At 43.9% G+C, this 21,633-nt stretch overlaps 1 protein-coding gene and 1 long non-coding RNA gene across 3 annotated transcripts in view; one reads left to right on the plus strand and one right to left on the minus strand.

The window, feature by feature from the left end:
* Positions 1-21,089, plus strand: part of LOC109532318 (LIM and SH3 domain protein 1-like) — a 22,637-nt gene extending 1,548 nt beyond the window's left edge. The window contains exons 1-7 of one of the 2 annotated variants that reach the window (XM_019897151.1): positions 11-300; positions 8,287-8,381; positions 13,225-13,309; positions 15,506-15,613; positions 17,396-17,501; positions 17,604-17,704; positions 17,881-21,089. In XM_019897151.1, the coding sequence (XP_019752710.1) occupies positions 232-300; positions 8,287-8,381; positions 13,225-13,309; positions 15,506-15,613; positions 17,396-17,501; positions 17,604-17,704; positions 17,881-18,054 (738 nt within the window). In that variant the 5' untranslated portion in view covers positions 11-231 and the 3' untranslated portion in view covers positions 18,055-21,089. Of the gene's footprint in view, positions 1-10; positions 301-8,286; positions 8,382-13,224; positions 13,310-15,505; positions 15,614-17,395; positions 17,502-17,603; positions 17,705-17,880 lie in introns of those variants that run through there. The other variant, XM_019897159.1, reaches the window with a different exon arrangement.
* LOC109532328 (uncharacterized) lies at positions 390-6,058 on the minus strand. The gene is made up of 2 exons (XR_002171359.1): positions 3,626-6,058; positions 390-2,475 (listed from the first exon to the last, which is right to left on the minus strand). It is a non-coding gene; the product is annotated as an uncharacterized LOC109532328 (long non-coding RNA).
* Positions 21,090-21,633: the final 544 nt, after the last annotated feature.

Below are 21,633 nucleotides of genomic sequence, written 5' to 3' on the forward strand. Positions count from 1 at the left end.
CTTCGCGCACCCAGTGTGGGCTACTGACAGCCAGCTGTGCGGCTACACGACGACGACAAGAACAGCTGCGAATCCACTGCCCTCCAACATTTAACGCTCCACTCCTCCAGTGCGCGTTTGGGAGGCGAATAAAGCTCAAGGAGAGAGAAGAGAGGAAGAGGAAGACAGAAAAGGGCTCGTTTCGTCGTCGGTTCCTGTGCTAGCTTTGCTAAAGACGAGCATTCCTCCGACATGAATCCGCTGTGTAGCAGATGTAATCTCGTCGTCTACCCCACGGAAAAAATCAATTGTCTGGACAAGGTAAGCGCACTGAAATCCTTTTAATGGTCACTTTTGTGTTAATAAATAACCAATGTTCAGTCACTCCATTTAGGCTTGGGGTTTTTTTGAGCTGTAAAAGGGAGACACCTTCCGGATTTTTTTTTTTTTTTTTTTTGTGAATGAAACGAGTAGCCAGAACCCTGAAGGGGACGCACAGGTATGGCTAGTATGGCGAGCTAACGGCTATCCATGGTAACACCCATTGGTTTGAGATCTAATTTCGAACGTGGCTGCCAAAATATGATTTAGTGATATTTTCCTCCTTGATTTTAAACCTTTTCGGCATCGTAAAGTGTGAAACAGCACACGAGCACGAGCCTGGCTCGGGCCTGCACCTTGATAGCGACTCTCGAAAACGTTACGTCATCGTTTTAAACGCCAAATTTCACACCCACTTCTAGTTTAAGACAATTTTATTCACGGTTGAACAATTACAATGTGGTCGTTTGCTGTCAGGGGCTTCCTTTCTGCCATCCGCTGGCGTTTTGGGATCCATTGTGGGACGTGTCACACTCCCTCCCCTCGTTAATCCCATAGATGATTATCTTGTCGAGATTCGTTTTCAATCCCATACAGGAGTGTTAATCTCACACTCAGGTGGCAAAATCTCATCAATTGTGAAATCTAGTGGCGTATCAGTGTGAGAAAAAAAATAACAAGCACTGCAGGATCAGTACACAGTGCTTGTTATTTTGTTGTACTTTTGGAGAAGGGCACTGATCGTCTTTCTTGTGATAAAACCTTTGCATTTTTTTATGGGGAAACAACAAACAAGCCCGGGTCTGGGCAAGCCCTGCACTTTGATAGCAATTTATGAGCGATTTATTACTTGATTGAACAATTTGTATGAACACACAGACATAAAAATGAAAAGAAGATATCTATAAAGTGTAGTTTAAATATTCATAGGGAGTAGGAAGTAGAAAACCCTATGTAGTCCTCCCCTTGTTTTCTATATATTACTCATATCATGTTACCTCTACATTAAAACTATCATACCATTGTTTTAAAATCCAAATGGCCCGCTCACACACATTTTTCTGCCTTGTAATTTAAATATAGCCGTTCAAATGTCATTTCCTGTTAATGGCTGCCCCACTGCCTTCAACCTGGAATTTGTCACTCTCCCTCCTCTCCCTAAACCAAAAGTAAGGGAAGATTTGAATTCAGATTCTCTTTTAATCCCAAGGAGGAGGTTTATTAATCTCATGTTCAAGTGGCAAATCTCATCAATCGTATTGCCCACTGGGGCATCAGGATGAGGAACAGGAACCACTGCAAGATCCTGGGGTCATGCATGTTCTTACATATTGGACATTGTTGTATTTTGTTTTTCTAGAAGGGTGTTGACTTGTGCACAATTTGTGGCCCCACACAAGCCAGAGCATGCATGCTGCAACTCCAGCTGTGGGTGTGGCCTGCTTCTTGCAACAGAGCTGGAGGATTTGTCTAATGGACGTCTGAATTGCTTTTGAAAATCTATCCCTCTCAATGGCCACTTTGTTGACCTGGGCACGATCTCCATTAACATGAGCTGTATGTGCCTTTTTACATCCAGTGTTTACTATATGCTTCCTTTGGCATCCACGCGTGTTTTAAAAGGTATTGGGCGGTCTTAAATTTGGCTTTTCAAAATTAATTAGCCATAAATCTGCTGGCCAAAGGTCTTACAAATGCCACATTAATGTACAAATGTGTTCAGTCCCCCTTCAGGCAAAAATAATCGTTCGGTGTTTTACGTTGCTCATAAGGTAGATAATATGTCACCCAATGCTGTGGTCACATTTGATGAATGAGAATAAATCTGAAGTCTTGCACTTCGACGAAGGTGTTCCGCAAATGCATTTGATCGGGGGGAATGTTTTGTCTGTCTCACCTCACAACAATTTGGAGTCATGCGTGCTTGCTCATAGGCTGTGCTGTGGAATCTGGCCAGAGGTGGAGCACATCCCGGCAGATGGACCCTCCCATGAAACATGCTCTGTCAGAAGCCTTCCGCGCTCGTCTCTCACTTCCATTTCGCTTCCGCGCTCTGCACACGGTGGTCTTGAGCCCGCCCCACTTATCTTTGGTGCTTGTATTTAAGGGTCAGCTCAGGTGACCGGTTTAGTCAACTGCTGCTGCTACTGCTGCTGTGTTGCTATTTTCGGCCACCTTAAAAAAAAAAGCCTTTACCTGAAATCCTCCTTTCTTGCGCCTATGCTGCGGTCCCCACAAAGGCTCACTTGTGTGACAGCTGCATTCCTGTCTAGCCCAGCAGAAGCAGAGCTGCCCGGGGCATGCATACCAAAAGACAGGAACTCTTCCTTTCCTTTGCCTTGCTGCTAGCAGTGATAGTTCCTGCCCATTGGGAGTAAAATATAAGGCTCGTGTTTTGTGTCCGAACAGGGATTTTGTGGTAAAATGTGGAAGGAAGGCAGCGGTTTTCCTCACAATTACCTCGTAGGCAACCATTTAGGCAAATTTGTGAAGGATTAGGTATTTTGAATTGGTCTGAAAAAATGTTGCCGTTTGACGGTATCAGTCTAATTTGGAAATGTTTGGATGAATACTTATTTTTCCATCTTAACCGATCTATTTTATTTTTTAGCATACAATATATGTTAACTTAGTAACGGTATAAAGAAAATGAAGCAATTGAATTTTCCCAAATAACATCAAAAGCTACAGGGTGGCCCATAAGTCTGCGTACAATAGAAAAATAAATGTTTCTTGACATAAACCTTGCTGAGCCAGCCATCAGGAGGATTTCAATTCGTTGTTCTTTATTCAGATGCATTCTCGGAGTTATCTGACATATAAAGAAATAAAAATGAGAACCATGTACATATAGAATATATTATTTCTTCTATGTATGGAGACTTATGGGACACCCTGTAGTACAACACTGATAGTGCTGCTACTTATTTCTGAGAAAATGAGTCACTTTGTGAGGTGACATCAGCAGAAACGAGCTGATGCTATCAGCTATAGTTAGCAATATTAGCATAGACAGAGCAACTTGTTGCTGGTTTAAAATGTTCATTTCAAGACAGTGTTTTATTAACAGAATAATGTTTCCTTGAATTTGTCGAGGAGTTCTGGGTGGGGTAAAAATGAGATGGTAGAATAACTCATTGAGTGCTCGCACCAATGAGACAATGGGAGGGATTGTGTCACTTTGGTTTTGAAACCGTCAATTTGTCCAAGCGCAGTATACGTGGAAACCTGTAACCGGGCGTGACTTACTTTCAATGCAACAGGTGAAAAAAAAAAAAAAGACTCTCAGGTTGTTGAAAGAATAATAAGTACAGTGTTCTCTTACACGCAGGCCTCGTCCCGGCTGTTACTACATCCAAAAGAATTCCCTGGTTCACTTCATTCCCCCCCATTCCTTGTCTCTGCCATTTATGTGGAAGAGCAACTCCAGGAAAAAAAAAAGTCACGCTGAAATGATGACCAAATGTTGAGCATCACACCACTGTCGACACCCCATGCCAGCAATCAGTATGTCACCCATCACGGCTGCGATACCATCTCCTTCGCCCTCCACATTTCCACGTCAATGCCATTTATAGAGAACAGTGACGCAAGGGAACAGTTTGAAACGCTTGCTTTAAAATGACTTCGATTTTCCAGATGCTCACAGCAACTTCAGAATATTTGGCAGCCTGTGACCATCACCTGAGTCAATGTATGATCCCACTTCCTCATCAAAACTAGGAAGCAGGTCTGCTCGTGCTCGGCTCTCATTGGTGCTTGCTTTGTAAATGGAATGTATATTTATATCGTCTCAAAAACCATCCTTCCTCTATTCTTTGAACTAATTCCCCCCTCATGCGTGTCCTTAATTAAATCCTCTGAAGTATGATGTGCGTGCTAAGCACGTTTATGAGCTTTACCTAAATAGGTTTTAAAAAATCTTACATTTAATAAGGTCTTAAATTCGGGGCATAAAAGTCATGCGTTTAGGTTTTAAAAAGTTATGCGTTCGTGTATTAAATCTGGACTGACTTAACCTTTCAGACACTCTGGGGTAGAGTGGGAAAACTCCACCAAATGATAAAAATCCACTTTGGAGTCCCTCAAGGTTTGTTATTGTGGGGTCGCACCCTCTATGTCCACTGAGTACGCTTTTTTCCTGTGAGCTTGACCGAGCATGTTTGCTCATGAGTGGACACATATATATAACCCACATTCAGTGTAACGCATGTAATCTCTATTCATACGCACGCGTATGCCCTTGAGCCGTGAAGATGCAGGCAGACATTTTTTTTTTTTTTTTTTTTTTAAAATGGCTGTTTCTAGGGCTCCATCTCCGCAGTGTCCTCATTTTTCCTTCTCACTGCCAGGTCACGTCTGCCGTAAAGCAAAAACTCCCGACATGGTCGCGCTTTCGTTAACTGATGATCGACTAGGCTGTGCTTTTTAAAAGTACAAAATGGCAGCCACCTGGATTGAGTCAACACTTTGTTTTGCTTCTTTTTGTTTGGAAACAAATGAACACAATGAATGGGGTGTGATGGCGGTGCATAAGTGTAGGCATTAGTCTCTTTGCTTTATCGTGTGCGGAGAACAATCTCAGCCGAAAGCCATTTCTCACCGTGAAAGGTGACATTTTTATGCCTGTCTGTGTGGCGACTGACGTCAAATAGGTTGAAGCCCATTTCGCACTGCTGTCAAAGCCAGTGTTATGTCGATTCTTGGTTTATGTGTACTTTGAATTGGAACAGGACATTTTTTGAGAGCACCAAGATGTGAGAATGGACACAAGCGCAAATTGAGAAATGGCGTATATGGTGATGTTTCGGGAGCATGCTTGCTAATAGATGGCATGCATTTGAAATAGGCTAGTGTCTCTTGTTTTGTCAATCAAGTCTTTTTACCCGATACAGATCATCTGAAAATTCCGGACCGAATTCCGATCTTGCGATTAGATTGTGACAACTCCTAGATGTCAAAACAGGGACTTTCCTGACTTTTGTGATATTTGTCCCAAGCGTAACAGGTGGGCTGTTTCTCACCTTTTGAGGATGCTTCTGTACAGGCATGGTGCCACCTGCATCATTTCCAGGACAGGGGTGTGAAATTTTAACACTGACTTCTCCCTCCTTGGTGTGTTGAAATTAATAGCTTTGTGGCCATTGCAAAAACAAAGACCACAGGCGCGAGATGGAAGGGAACTCGTCGATGTGCATAGTGCCATTTCAAGTTCAGGTTGTGCTTGAGTGAAATTAACCCATTAGCGCAATGTGTGTGTGTGCAGCTCGCGGTCCATGTGGCAAGAGGAAGTAAATCAGCGGCGTGTCACATCAGGTGGACGAGGTTTGTCTCGGCGGAATGCGGATCAGCAGGTTTTTGCGTGGCACTGAACAAATAATTAACCTATCAGCAGACTAGTACAACCGAGGACTGTGTTTGTTCTTGGCAAGATCCAAAGTTCAAGCTCAGCTCAAAGGATGGCTTTCCCTTGCTCTATTTCTTAGCGCAGATCTATAAATGTAATAATACCATTTTGGGCAGCGCGGCGGTTTAGCGGTTAGCACATCTGCCTCACTTTCAAGAGGTTCTACTTTAGAATATCAGTTCCCTTTTCGGTATGCCCCTCCCCTTGGTACACCAGCTTCCTCCCACATTCCAGAATCTTGCATCTTTGCTTCATCTGAGGCTCTACGTTGTCCATAGGTGCGATTTGTAATTGTGACTGCTTGCATTTGTCGGTGATTTAGTACAGGACGTACTGCCGCTTGCCCATAATCAGTTGGACAATACAAACATATAATACAATGCAGCATCTGAAAGTGAACGCCCAAAAGAGCAACGAATTTGGCTGACATTTTCAAGAAAAAAAAAATGCCTCTATAGCCACACAAAAAACATTTGAGGTCAAATCGCTACAGGTTCAGCAGTTGGCCCAGGAATTAGTCTGCGTTTGCTTTTTCTTTGGGTTTTTGCTCCTTTTGGGAACAAAAAGCACAGCCGCAAGGGATGTTACAAAGACAATAATACACAGAGGAAGTTACGTTAACTAAGTTCATTTTGGGTCATGTTTTTTTTTTTTTCCTGGCATTGATCAGTTAACTGAATCAAAATCAAAATCATCATGTAGTAAAATGCCATTTTAAAATCGCATGGGCTGCAATTTAAAATGATTTTGGTTGGTCGGTATCCTTTCAACTGAAATATTTCACTTAAGAGGTTCCAATGGCCCAGGAACAGTCTTTCTTCTCATTACACAGATGACAAAAAAAATGGTGCGAATGCATACGCGGCAGCAGGAAGTGCAAGCAATCGAAACTTCCTGTACATCCAAAAGGTCTTTGCTTGTCCACCACCATTAAACAAAACGCCCGACACTCGGCCCACTGTCAGCACACGGCGCCCCTAATGGTCCGCCACTTCCAGATGGGAAGAAGCTGCTCCTTTAAAGCAGCCCCGAACCGCATTTGCAGTTATTCAATGTAAGCTAGGGTAACTGCTGTGTCTTTTGTCACTCTCTTTGACTTTTTGGAACTCGACAGCAGCTTGATGTATTGCCAGCTGCGCCAGCGTACATGAGGGAGAAGTTGATTTGGACCTTGTGTCCTCCGTGGCAGCCATTCTGACGCTCTGAAGCATTTCTTGCTTTGTGAGGAGATAATGACCAAGAGGGTCTTGCCATTCCTTCTCTCCTTCGTCCTCTCATACTCATCCTCCTCCACCCTTCCTTCCCTTGACGATAACCACAATGTCGCTCCCTTCCCGGCCTTCTCTCTCCTTCCTTGTTCGACCCTCCCTTCCTCTTGCTCTTTTCCCCCCATGTTTCCTCCCTTGTCTTGCCAGTTCGCCCTGTCATCCATGCCTCATAGACCCCCACCCCCGGGCTGAAGACCGGGCTCAATGCCAGAGGAGAAAGGGAAAAGGGTGGAGAGAGGTTGACTTGACTGTTGAGCGGGAGGGACGGTTTCCTGGCCTCAACCCATAAGGCCTGTCAAGAACGAAACGCACGACTGCGAGGTGTCCAAAAAGTGGTTTCAGGATTTCACAATATCACACCAAATATGAAAAAGACTTCCCCCCGCCCCTCCCGCTTTCACATACTTTGAACAGAAAAAAAAAGATCACAAAACAATACTATACATTAATATAAACACATCTGACTTTATTTTAACTACTGTTGAAATAGAATTAATAGTCAAGGTTTGAGTAGAATTCAAAGATGGCGACCAAGTGGACAAAAACAATACCTGCACCTTACACGCCATGCTAGTGATGTCACAAGAGTCACTGAAAAAATGTTACAGGGCGTCCTGAGCTTACGGCAGAAGCAATATGTGGTTTCAGTCACGAGCGACGCCCAATCAACAAAACCGAAATCCATAGCCATGTGACACAAAAATGTCATCTTGTCGCGTTTCATATTTTTGCCATATATCTACAGATATCTTTGTTTTTTTTTTTAATCCAAAATAGATAATAAAACATTCACGTTCACTTTTTGGGTACAAAAATTTAAGATGTGTGAATCGCTTTCAGCAAATTTCACTTAGCTCTATAGCGGTTATTGAGATCTAAGGTAACAAAGTGACTTTTGAAACACTCTGCATATTGACATTCCCTGGCGTTTATGCTCCCTAATGCTGCCACGGCCGCCATTTTGATCTGAATTTGTAGGACAGCTCAAGTGTGGTGGAAGATTTTAATTAGCAGCGACCTGGCAGACACTTGGGTGTTCACAATCCTACTAATCTGAGCGGTGTGTCAAGTATAGAAGGATAAATATACAGATGAGGCACATTTTTGTGTTGCTTTTAGAGCAGCCAGCCCTGCCCCTCGACGGCTATAAACAGCCACCATGCAATTTTCTTGAAAATAGTTTTGACATTTCCCCCCTCTTTGTCTCTTCAACCAGTTTGTGAGCTTTGCCTACAATCAGCCTTTTGTCGCTTGTTTGGAAATGTTCCCCGATTTATTGACATGTTTTTTTTTTTTTTTGTCTCCTGACAGTACTGGCATTCGAGATGCTTCCGCTGCGAGACCTGCAATATGTCTCTAAACATGAAGAATTACAAAGGTTTTGCCAAGAGACCATACTGCAATGCGTAAGTTGTCTTAAATCTTAAATGCGCTGTGTTTGTGCATGTCGTGACCCAACGTTAGGCCCCTTTCCCCCCCCCCCCCCCCATCCCCACCCCCTCTGTTGCACCTCTCTCCACCCTTGTTTGTCTGGGACTCTATCACTCCCTCCCCGATCGAAAAAGTCCAGTAATATGTGGTGTGGGAAAGTGCCTCCCTCCCCAGTGAAAGGAATGGCTGAATTTGGTGGGTTGGGGCGGGTCAACAAAGGAAATTCTTAAAATTCCTCTCAAGTGACACAGGAGGACACGACGCTAACTAGCTTGTTCACTCATGCTGCAACACACTAAATCCCCCATATGGAATCTGCGGAATCTCTCCTTAGAATGATGTTCTTCTCTCTGCATTTATTTGATCCAACAGTCATTTTGTGGCCAGTGAATTCAATTTCTGAATTGCGATTCCATTGCTGTACTTTCGTGGAAACTGCTTATTATAAGATTGGGCATGGGCTTCAATTGAACAACTTTTATTTCCTGGTTCAGTGTATATAAATATGTCTTGAAAACCCGCCACGGCTGCCTACCCATGATGTATTTATACGTCATTTCCTCTTTTCTTAATGCGCTGGTTTGCAGAATGATTTGACGACTCCTCTAAGTCTGCGATGTAAATATTTAAAATCTGTCCAGCAGGTGGCAAGGTGTGTTTAGGGGATCAGTCAGGATCATGCTGCAGAAGAAGTGGTGGTTGGGGGGGCGAGGGGTGCATGGGCGGAGTTGTGGAGCAGCGTGTCATAAGTGGACAGTGCATTCAAATCAGTATCGATGGAGAAATCAAAAATTTAACCCTGTAAATATTGCTTTTGGGGAAGAAAATCTTCCTTGACGAAGGAGAGGAGTTTCTGAAAGCAGCAGGACAATTTCGTCGACCTAAAAGTAAGAAGCAGCCATCAAAAGAGGCTCCGCGCCACGTACACGAATATCGTCTACCTCATGCAAATGCCACACCAGAGCGGAAGTGCCTTTGCAAAAGCACGCCAAGTGAAACCAGAATGCTGTGCAAGACATGTCGTATGCCCTTGTATCAGGGCAGTTGCTTCATTTTGTATCACACACAAAACATATGCATAAATTGCAGGGTGGAGACGACACACACGTGCAGGCGCACAAAATTGCAGGGCGGAGGGGACGCACGTGCACGTACACATGCAAACATACATGTGCATTGAACGAGTTAATAAAACTGAATGTAACCTGACAAGGAACAAAACAAACAAAGGATAATTTGTTCCTTTAGGCCCCTCTGCTGTGTAGCTCATACTTTCTAGTCCATGCGTTTTGTCGTAAAACACCGGTCAAAATCAGTAGTACGCCGGCACAATGTCAGCGTCTATGCTCATGGCCTCATATGGCGAAGCTTATAACAGACCAGCGCGTGTCTGGCCCGCCTGTTGCACAGGCGCGGCACAGATGTTGCTAATGGCGCTAACAATGACGCCGTTCACTTTTGCTCGAGTCTGCTGGTGTGCCTGATGCATACACACCGGCCCAGGCACACTGGAGCAAGCGCAGTGGTCGTCCATGTGCTTTCTGCTACATTCGTATTATGTTAATTTTGTTTCAGGGGGTAGTCAACCCCCAACATTTCTTTACAATGATGTTCTATGCAGCCCCACTAGTCTCAACACAGCATTCTGATTATTGATTTTGTGGAATAAGAGTTAAGCAGTAAAATCGACCCACTTTTGTCCATCTCAGAGTTGCTCCCTGAGCAAGTTTTGTGTCATTTTCAGTCAACCGCAAGTGGCAAAATGGCCGAAATCGACCCACTTTTGTCCATCTCAGAGTCGCTCCCTGAGCAAGTTTTGTGTCATTTTCAGTCAGCCGAAAGTGGCAAAATGGCCGCCGCCGGAGATGGACAAAGATGGGTGAATTTTACTGCTTAACTTTTATTCCACAAATGTAATATTAGTCAGAATGCCGCGTTTAGACTAGTCGGGCTGCATAGAACGTTTTGGATTGACTTCCCCTTCTAAGGTTTACTATTTTGCCGCGTTTAGACGAGTCGGGCTGCATAGAACTTTTTGGATTGACTTCCCCTTCTAAGGTTTACTATTTGTGTACCACTTGACTGAGTTTCACAAATAGTCACAGAGGATGGGACAAAACGTGGGAATCTCTCGCGAGCTGATTTGTTGCTTTTACGATTCAGAGGATTACGATCTGGTTTGATTACTAATTATCGCTCACCTCCATCAACACATCTCACTGCGTAACGGATTACTATTAGAATTCAGTTTTGACTTGCCCTGCCTCGGGTTATAAACTTTTTTTTCAGTCTCCCAACATATTGTTTTCTTGTATTAATATACCACCTGTCACTCAAACTCTGAAGATTTATATAACACCTGTTCTAGCATGGACTTTTTTTTTTTTTGTCTGGCTTCTCCTTGTCTTGGCTTTCTTCCGCCCTCTTCCATTTGTCTCGTTTGGCACGAGAAGCCAAAACCCTTCGCAGCGTGTTTATTTGGCCGCTTCCCATTTGTTTAAAACAGTCCACTTGAGCGTAAACAACATCTGTATCATCGAGCCTTCCACTGAAGAATGATCTCGATTGCTCTTGCGCGCTGCTGCTCAAGTGGGGTGCAGGCATACAGACGACAGATACTATATCTATGGAGTGAGCAAAACTGGCTAGCGCTAATGCTACTTCCAACTATGTGAAGGGGAGGAGGAAACGTGGCGAGTCGTACAAATAACACCGACATTGCAGACCCGCCAGACTCGTTTAGATGATTTGTTCATCGGCCCGCTGCTGTGTAGCGCGTACTTTCTCGTTCATGCGGTTTGTCGTAAAACCGGTCAAAATCAAGTCGTACCCCGGCACAGCCCTATAGTTCACCGTTTACGATTGTCGATTGTTTTACGAGCAGGTCGAGCACGTTAAATACTCTTCGGCCCACAACACAGGATCTTTCAAAGACATTCTACAATCTGACTGACATAGATCAGAAAGGAGGAGAAATGGTCACGTTTGTCACTTTTTCAGAAGCGTATTGAATGTTCTGTGTATTTCTTTCCTGTGGATTCAATATTATATTCACAGGGGATGCTCAGATTTACTTTAGGGGGGTGCGGATAGTACACGGGAAAAAAAAAATCTCAAAAGATGATCCGTAACAGGGTTGGGTGGGATGTTCTTTCCCCTTTGCTGTTTCCAGGCGTTCAGTTGAATACTGCGTCTCCCGCTCCATGTATGTCACCATCTCCATCATGTGTGCCGATCATAGCCACCTCAACACACACACACACACACACACACACACACACACACACACACAACCTTTACCCCTCCCAACTGCCATTTTTGCGCTCTCCATTTGTGCATGTGCCACCCAGTTAAATGTGAGTCATTATTAGGTTGCGCAATATGACTGACATATGAGCATTCCTGTGACTCACCCGCGCCACAACGTACGCATGGTTGAGTGTACACACACACACACACACACACACACGCACGCACGCACGCACGCACTCTTTTCCAGCATCTCAATGTGCATTTTTGTGCGCGTGTAGCAGTTGACTGGCCCTTTTAGTGCAAGGACAGTTGGCAAAGACACATCAGCGATGACAGGGCAAGGCAACACTTACTCATACCGTTTAACCCCAGCGCCGCTTTTCAATCGCTGTGCTGATTCATGCATGTGGCGCATACAGCGGAAACGTAAATAACCAAGCTAAATGTGTGCATCCACCAAAACCCGATGCATCTTAGTTTACCGAGTACCAGATGAAAGAAAGGAGCAGACCGCATGTGTCCCGTAGTTCATATTAGAATATAAATATATTAATTGTCACACCAATTAGGACCCCTGCATTCAGCGACGCAAGATCTATGCAGCTAGCATGCTAAAAATTGTCAGCCCTTTGGATGGATGCGTTAGGCCTTCTCGTGCTAATAGAGTTTTTTTTTTTTTTTTTTAATGCCAATGTCTCCTGGTCACACTAATGTTTTCTATTTTAGAGGTCTTTCTGTTAAAAAAAAGAAAATGGCCGACGCAGTCCTTCATCACAGCAGGATTACAGCGCATTTTCTTTTGAACGTGTTGTCAAGGAAGCTGTAAACAGGCGGCTTAAATGGGCTTCCCGCCGCCAGCGCAGTCACTGACACCATATATTTCAGGTCGCCCGAAAACCCCCCGAGGCATTCGGGGAGTTGTAGTCAGTTCAATTCTCGTTTGCCATTTGAACGTTAAGACTCAGCTGAGCTGCCATTTTGCCTTCTTTTGGTGACCACAAAGCTACTCTTTACTTACCTTCCGCTACGATGGCGCCCTCAGTCTCCTTTTGGATAAAAGAGCACCTACTGAAAACTACAGGGGACATTATTCTGGTTATGCTCCATTCTTGCTCCCTGCAAATATTGTCTTTTGACGGTTCCGTGCAATGCGGAATGTTTTCTCAGTTTCCCTGGTACTGTGAGCATTAATACTCATGTCACATGCTGTTTCTTTCATTGCTCCATCGCCCATGAATATGTGCCTGCTTCTGTGTTCCTTGCATTCCCCCCCACACACCTGCTATACGATTCTTGTCCACAAAACTGCAACCTTGAGGTTCCCATTACCCCCAAAACACACACAAAAGCCTCACTTCCTCTCTCTCTGGCTACCTTCGCTCCCCCTGACGCCACATTGTGTGTTATGCACACACGCCTTCGGTCTTCGGAGGCTCCTAACTCAACTTGATGACCGCTGTGAATAACAAATGCCCTGCAGTTTTTTTTTTTTGGGGGGGGGGGGCAAAGGCTGCTCGCCGTTTAAGTGTTGAGTATGTTTTTTTTTTTTTGGTGTGTGTTTTGCAGACACTACCCCAGGGCAAACTTCACCTGCGTGGCTGACACTCCAGAGAACATCCGTCTCAAACAGCAGAGCAAGATGCAGAGCCAGGTAAGGCCAAGTCCCAATTCCAACTGTGGGGAACACACGACGAAAAGCCGCACTTGCGTTAACCCTCAAAGGACCACTCTCTTGAGCGGTATGCTAAAGGCCACTTCCTTCTGTGAAACTGATTCCTGACGCCAATATCGTATCACTTCCAACAATTGTTACAACCTGGCTTGCTGGATTAGTCACTGGCAGCCATATTCGGTTTGAACCGAGAAATCACAGCTCGCCGTTTTAATAGCGAAACATGGACCCACTGTTTCCATCCAGACTTAACCAGGTCATGTGTTGTCATATAAAATGGCTCCAAAAAGGGAATTGAAATGGCCCGGCAAAGTGTTGCTCCCGCTTTGGCTGCCTGCTGAACATATCAAGTCAAAAGGGTTTCATGAAAGAAGTGGTTTTATTTTTGTTTGTTTTGAGTGTGTCAACAGAACAGATTAGACTGCATGTTAAGGAGGGGCAGGGGGGGAGGATTTGGAGTACTGGGGTGAAGAGCACAATAGCTGACGGGCTGAGTGACAGATGGTGTTTTTATTCATGCAACCTCGTTCCAGTCCGTGCACGCCAACATGCATATAGTGTGAACTATTCGCCTGGTTCAGAATTTGGAAAGGTCAAACAGTCATCTGAGAATCGTAGTTGACAAAATTACACAATATTTGGTTCACTTTTTTTTTTTTTTTTTTTTTGCAATGCATCACAAATACGTAATATGTTAAAAAAAAAAAACTAAACTAATACAAACTAAAACATAGCAGTACTTGGTCCGTATCCTCTGTGAATAGTGGCGATTCGCTTTTAAAGTCCTCCATTTTCTGTACTGCTCGTCCTCAGTAGGGTCGTGAGTTAGCCCAAGCCTCTCCCTGCTGACTGGGCAGTGCATGAAGACAAACAAATATTCACGCCTATGGAAAATTTGATCTGCAAAACTGTGAGACAGACATGCAAACACCGTACTACCCGGACCCACAAACCACTGCATTAAGAGAAATGTTGGAGCATAGAATCAAGCCAATATCAGCACAGGATGATTTTGTGATGTCCGACGGGGAACAGGAAGTTATTTCACAAGTAAAATGATCAATTAAAATATGTAAATTGGGATTTTTTTCAAATGCACTCATTAACATTTTGCTCCATTTACTCTTCAGTCACGCATCAACAGCAATTGCCCGTTATTCAGAAATAACAGTGAGTCATCTTGTGTTTTGTCGTTCGCAGAATCACGAGCTGAATAAAACGGTTTATTTGGGGACGCTCGTGTGCTCTGACACCATTGCTATGGGAACCTTAGTGCTATGGAAGCTATCACACCTCATTATGAGACTGTGCAAGGGAGAAACATAAAGAGGAGGAGGCTGGAGAAAGAAAAAAAGAGGAAGAAAGACAGCAGGGCTTTGGTGTTGAGTGTCAAAAAGGGAGGGAGGAGCCTGGCTGAAAGAGGAACTGTAACATCCACCGAGTGAAGACGAAAGATCTCCCGGGCGAGGGGAGATTCATACATATGCAGTGAAATATGAATGAAGGCGCACAAAGGGGCCACGGTGGGAAGGGGGGTGTGGAAGGAAAGCAGCAATGTGATTGGAAGAGAGCGAGAGCCAGAGACATTTACCAAAAATAAATAAAAAAAAAGATGACCAAAAACAGATGACAGGCAAATTAATTCTCATGGTTTACATTGGCATGCACTCGGTAAACATTGACTCACAACACATGTTGGGCAGGTGAAGAGAGTGCCATGCATCAGGTAAAAGAAGAAAAAACCCTCAATACCTAACCCGCCAAGTCATGACTAAAAGAAAAAACACTACGCCTCATGCCCATATATGGTTTCCACCTATGGCCGTCACTCCCCCCCACGGAACAGGAAGTGAGTGTTACCAAAGAGGACAAAGCAAAACACACTGTGCTCAGCCATTGTCACATGGTTGCCAATTTGATTTCATGCTAAACATTTCAACCCAGTCATCCCAAAGTCCCCAGTTCATAGAAATCAAATAAATTTACTTGGAGGAGAAACATCCCATTCCTCTGGGTTGTTCAAAAAGTTTACAATGAAGAATGTAGGTCAGTGGCTATGAATAATGTTGTTGGATTTGTCTTGGTGCTGCGCGCGCACGCACGTCAATTTGCGCAATTAATTTCATTTGTCTGATTTATCAACTAATGATTTGAGGGTTTTTTTTTTCTACTTAGGTTCTCTACAAGGAGGATTTCGAAAAGAATAGAGGGAAATCCTTCACCGTGGTCACAGACACGCCAGAGCTGCAGAGACTCAAGAAATCACAGGACCAAATCAGCAATGTAAGTGTCCAGGGTTCCCATTTTCCCATTTTTTTCTTTCTCTTGATTCCCCCCCCCCCCCCCCCCCCCCCCCCAGCCTAAGACGTTCTGTTTTCTCACCGTGGCGTATACCCACTCACACCCGAGCTTCCTGGAGTGACTAGCGGCAGTTGTGTGAACGTTAGCTCAGGATAGTTAATCTGTTCGTCAGTACTCATTGCCATCACCTTTTCACCAGTTCATAAGTATTTATTTTTTTAATGAGCACCCTTCAAAAGAAAGCAGGGTGGTAAACTTATCAAGATGATGCAAAGAAAGGTCTCGGATCGCTTTGGCTAAGCAGCTTGTAAGAGAGAGCTGCTTAAAAACGTACACTCCAGACTACTTTCAACTATTAATATAGGAATGAGCATTATAAATATTTTTATGGATGGGACATCAATTACTTGCACATTTTTTTCTATTTGCGTTGGGACTTCATCACTAACTGAATAGTTAGGTTTCACTGTAGTACTTTTTCATCAGTGAGATGTTTTTTTTCCCGCTCAGCGCCCCACATCAAGAGCCATTAATTAGCCTGCAAATAAGAGCAGCGAAGTAGAAAGACGCGCTCATGCACACACACACACACACACACACACACACACACACACACACACACACACACACACACACACACACACACACACACCCCCCATTTCCTCCATAGACTATTCCCACGGGAATCGCACATAGCTCCCGACCTGTAATGACAGTCAGAAGTGGAGGCTGACGGCTAATGGCCAAGGCAAAAGGTACATTACACGTCACACAAAAGCCACACGAGCCGAGATTGAGGCGCCACATCTGCTTGTAATCACTCCCAGCTCGTCCGATCACAAACTCTGCCATCTTGTGCTTCTTCTATTGTCTTCCCTTCCCACCGCTGAGAAGCACATTTCCTGTTAATCCCAGTCATCCGTTCAGACGGCTCCTCAAAAAAAAAACAAAATCATAATCTGCCTTTCGCGCAGCAGCGTATATAGCACTTGAGAGCATTGTTCCCCCCCATCACTTGGCCTGCTGTCCTCACCACCGCAAATGGACTCCACGCCGCCACCGCCAAGCACAGTGGACCCTTTGATAGTGTCTGAGAGCTGGGTCATAAATCTTGACCCGGGGTTGCTGTGAGTCAGTCTGTTGACAGGCCTCTATTCATGGAAGGCTAGTTTCATCAGTGAGACGTTGTCTTTTTTTCAAATTGACCACACAAAAAAGTCTGGGAGAGGCAAGGGCGTGGGGGGTTCTGCTCTAGTCGGCGGACATCCCCTTCGCACTCCTTTCGCTCCACCTCACCTGCTTGCGCCAGTGTGTCAGCGGCGGTTGCTAGGCAATGACACACGCCCCGGTTTCCTGCCAGGCGAGATGTCACATCCTGTCAGCGTCTGGAGGTTGGAGGTGTTACTGCACTCAGTGAAGGTCCCCACACCCATCTCCCCTGCCTGCGTTCTGCAAGTGGGAGCCCCCTCGTGGTTATAAAAGGAAATGCATAGTTTTTGTACCATGGATTGAATTTTTTTTTTTATCAAAGCATGAAAATGTAACAATCAAATGTGCAAATTAAACATCACCAAAATGATGAATGTAATTAATGTATAAAGATTATATTTACATTCATGTGTAAAGATTACATGTATTTTTCATCAAAACACATTTGGTTTTTAGGGTGCGGGAAGCTCTGGTTGTTCACAACTGGTGATTTGCAAATTGGTGACTGTTGACTGTAATTGTTCAATTTTATTTTTTTCCCCCCATTGTTTTTAGATCAAGTACCATGAGGAGTTTGAGAAGAGCAAGACTCCACACCTCCAGGAGGACTTTGAGAAGACCAGGATTCACCAACAACAGCATCCAGGCAACACTCCTTCAGGTAGTCCTGCTACAAAACCAGTCGCCATACATCGGAGTGTCTATCGCAGCCTTCTCTCACGTGACACTTAACGGCCATTTTGTCGAACAATTGTGTTTTTAGCCGCAGCTTACCAGCCCTCTGCCGCACCTCAGAACTACCACTATGACCCTGCTCCTGAGCCTGTGCGTCCGGCGGCCGCCGCACCGCCTCCAAGCGCCGGGGTACGTCTTCTGTCACCCTTGGACCCAACCCCCCGATGCACTGGCTCCCAAACTAAAGTTTTCCTTAACTCATTCAGTACCAGAGACCAAGTCTGAAAAGACGTTTAAAAACGTCTTTGGGAGTGAATGAGTTAAATGCCGTAAACTGTCTGAACCAAGTGTTTCTTGGTCCACAGAAACGGTACCGGGCGGTGTACGACTATGCCGCCGCCGATGAAGACGAGGTCTCCTTCATTGACGGCGACGTGATCGTGGACGTGCAGCAGATCGACGAGGGTTGGATGTACGGCCGCGTGGAGCGCACCAACCAGCAAGGGATGCTGCCCGCCAACTACGTGGAGGCAATTTGAGAGGGAGAGAAAGAGGAAGAAAGGAGAAAGAAGAGGTAGAGAAAAGGAGGGAAAGGAGTTTAAAAAAAGAAAAAAAAAAAGCCCAGTGCCATTTCATCTTAAATGCCGCTTCTCTTGATTTGCTCCCCCCTTCGCCGATCCCTTTCTCGCTGTTCAGCTCGCTAACCTCAAGCCTTCTGTCTTAAATTTTTTCTGTCTCTATGTGCTGATGTTTTGTCTCTTTGGATGTCGCTCATCATCCTTCCCCTTCATCGCGTTACGGGAGTCAGCTCAATCCTGGCGATAGCACTTAACATTCCCCCCAGCGCAACATGAAGCAAAAATGCAAGGGAAAAAAAATCTATGGAAAGTCTCCTCTAAATCATTGCGCACAGATGGTGTTTTATTTGTGTTGCGTGTGTTTCCTCCGCAAGACTGGAAGATAAATTTAATCTCAGTTGCTGGAATACTTGTACATTTGTGCATTCCTTTGATCTCTGAACCCTCGGATCAGCCAGCTGTCCGTCCTAACAGCGTTTCAGTCTTAATGTATTTATAGATCTGATGTGACGCACTGCATTTTGGGTAATGTTGTTCAACTGGAATCCTGAGCTCCTGCTGTTGTCATTAGTTTTTTTTTTTGTTTTGTTTTGTTTTGTTTTGGTGTCAGACAGACACAAAAGGGATCAGGGCTAAGATGGGGAAGTCCTACACACAAACAAAATGTTAGACACCTGACTTCTGCTTCCCGTGATGCGACATCCCCCCGCTACAAAATTAGCAAACACAGCACAACTATGTATTGTGACACCTTTTAAAACTTTTTATTCCATCGCTACAACATTCCAATCTTTATTTTCCTGTGAGATGTGAATTAATGTCTTTGACTTATTTACCAACCCACTTCTATCTCGTGCTTGTTTTTCTTTTCTCTTTTTTGCCTTTTTTGTTGTCGTGATTGTAAAATGTTTATTTTGAACAGGAAAAATTGTCAAGTGTATTAAATGAATAAACCAGCAACGCAATTTCTGAAGGTGGAGGAGTTTATATAAAATGTAAACCAAAAAAACAAACAAAACAAAAAAAAGGTAGTGGGAGTTGGATAAGGGATGGATTGAGCGGAATGCTAACAGCTAATATCAATGGGGTGCCCGAAAACTGACAGCAAGCGTATGATTAGTTGGATTTGTAGTTATGACCATTTATCGGTGTGACCAGTCTCTGACAATGGCGTGTGATTGATTTGGGGGTGCAGTTTTCTGGCATTGCTCTCACGACATAGCTAGTTGACATTTGTACAATTGTGTCATAATAGACGTCATGGTGCGTCAGGAATTTTTCTACTATGTGTATGATGGTGACAAAAGGAATCGTGGGGGGTCTTAATTTTATCAGTCAAATTCATGTTTTTAGACTTACATACGCAAGTTCAGAACATTTTAAGCATGCACAGCCTCCTACTGGTCATCATAGAAACTTGTTTGGCCGTCAGGGACAGCAAACAGCTCGTGTTTAAATGAACGGGTTGGTAGGTCAGTAAAATCGCTATGTCAAGCTAGCATAAAACAACCAATATGAACTTGGTCACAAAAAATGTTACTAGTAACTCTTCAGCTAGCATTTCACTGGTCAATAAGTCTGTCCGCCAACCAAGCATCGCACCACGATGACTATTAATACCAACTTTGTCACAAAAAATGTGTTACTTGTAGCTAATACGGTGTCAGCTAGCGTTTTAGTGGTTGGCAAGTCTGTAGCACTAAGACCACCATAAATATGAATATAGTCCCCGAAAATGTAACTCGTAGCATGTCAGCCAGCGTTTCCTTTGTTCAAAGGCCAGTCTGTCAAGCTAGTGTAGCACTATGACAGCCGAAAATACAAACTCTGTCCCCAAAAATGTCACTTTCAACCAGTCAGGAGTCAACTAGCGTTTGAGATGTTGGCAAGTCAGTCTGTCGAGCTTGCGTAGCATTATGACAGCAATTTTTTTTTATTTTGCATCCATTTACACAACTACTTCCCTATGCTGAAAACATGCACTGTGACAGGGGAATTGTCAGCGCGAAAGAGTAGATCACAATTTTTGTTTCCTGAATTATCACATTTCTGGTGACTTGCGCTACTTCGGAAAGTCCTTGTAACTACAGTAATTGCCTGGCAGCTAGCTCCAGGCTAGTGTAGCAGTACAATAACCATTTTTCTGTGTACGTATTTTCCGATCAAACTCTATCCTCGTTCTCAAACCCAACATTGTGGCTGAGGGTTGTCATTTAAAAAAAAAAAAAAAAAAGTCTGAGAACAAGTAACGTGTCGGCATGCATTTGATTGTGCAATCAAATGCATGCCGACACGTTATTTGTTCCCCGACATAGGCTTTGATTGGTTGTTAGATCCATCCGTCAGGCTTTACGTAGCACTTTGACAACTGTTTTTCTTTGTAGTCATCTCTGAAAGTATTCTTAATCAAACACACTGCGATGAGGGCATGTTTTATAATATGGTCAGAGGGAGTAATAGGATTTTTTTTTTTTTAAAATTAGGGTGTTAAAAAAAATTTTTGAGACTTAAATGACTGCTGTTTTAAATTTTTGCTCAGATTAGACGTTCGACTGTGTTTCACAATTTGCCGTTTTGGATGGAATCAAATGTCATTCCTGACTCATGATTACATTTTTATGTTTTTTTTGGGCCCCTCTTCCGCTTTCTCTCGTCCAAGTTATCCGTCCTCGCCTCTGCCAAGCCTTCACCGTCTGTGCTTCTGACCCATCATTCCATGCTTCTCGTCATTCCAATTTGCCAGTATATGTACACGCCATATTAGGAATCTCGTAATCCCACAGGTGTAAGTTTGCAGACCAGTTTTGTGCAGCTCCATGTTTTGTTTTTAAATATAATTTTATGATTTTTTTTTTTTTTAAGGAATAAAGAGCATATGCATATTGCCACAAAGTACATGACATTGTCGGATGTTAGGACCTGATATCATCTCCTGTCAGCACTTAAAACTGTACTTGAGGATTCTGCAGATTCAATAAAAGTCATTTTTCTCAAGACTGTTTGGCTCACTCCACCTAGAAACTTTTGAGTTCCTACGCAGGGGTCACCAACTCCTACTCAAAACGTACCCTCTCACAATTGATAGTTTTTCTCATCCCCGTCAAAAACGAGTCTACTTGAGGGGCTACACATCTCAGTAATTTGTCGACTCATTGCGCTAGCCTTTGCATTACTCTGAGTTATTCTCACCAGAATCTTGGTACGTTACAGCTTCCAATATTCCTGTTGAGTCCTGGCTTCTGTTGGGTTCTGGGCCCATAACCCATTGGCAGAGTGGTACTCAGCAGCAGTAGTATCACTTCTCAGCACGGACTGTTTCCAGGATCAACAAGTTGCCATTGTGACGGAGGAATAACTACATACAACCTCCCTCTGACTGTGTGTAAGAATTAAGGGACTTCATTACAGAGCATCAAACAATTCAAGGAACACTGTGATATAACAAACATAAATGCAACACACTATTTTAGAGCACATCTCTTTAACAATACCCCAAATCATTTACCCTTGTATGTTCCAAGTAGCATTTTTTTAACTCGT

The sequence above is a fragment of the Hippocampus comes genome, unplaced genomic scaffold, assembly GCF_001891065.2.
Source record: "Hippocampus comes isolate QL1 unplaced genomic scaffold, H_comes_QL1_v1.1 scaffold10, whole genome shotgun sequence".
NCBI classification, from domain to species: Eukaryota; Metazoa; Chordata; class Actinopteri; order Syngnathiformes; family Syngnathidae; genus Hippocampus; species Hippocampus comes.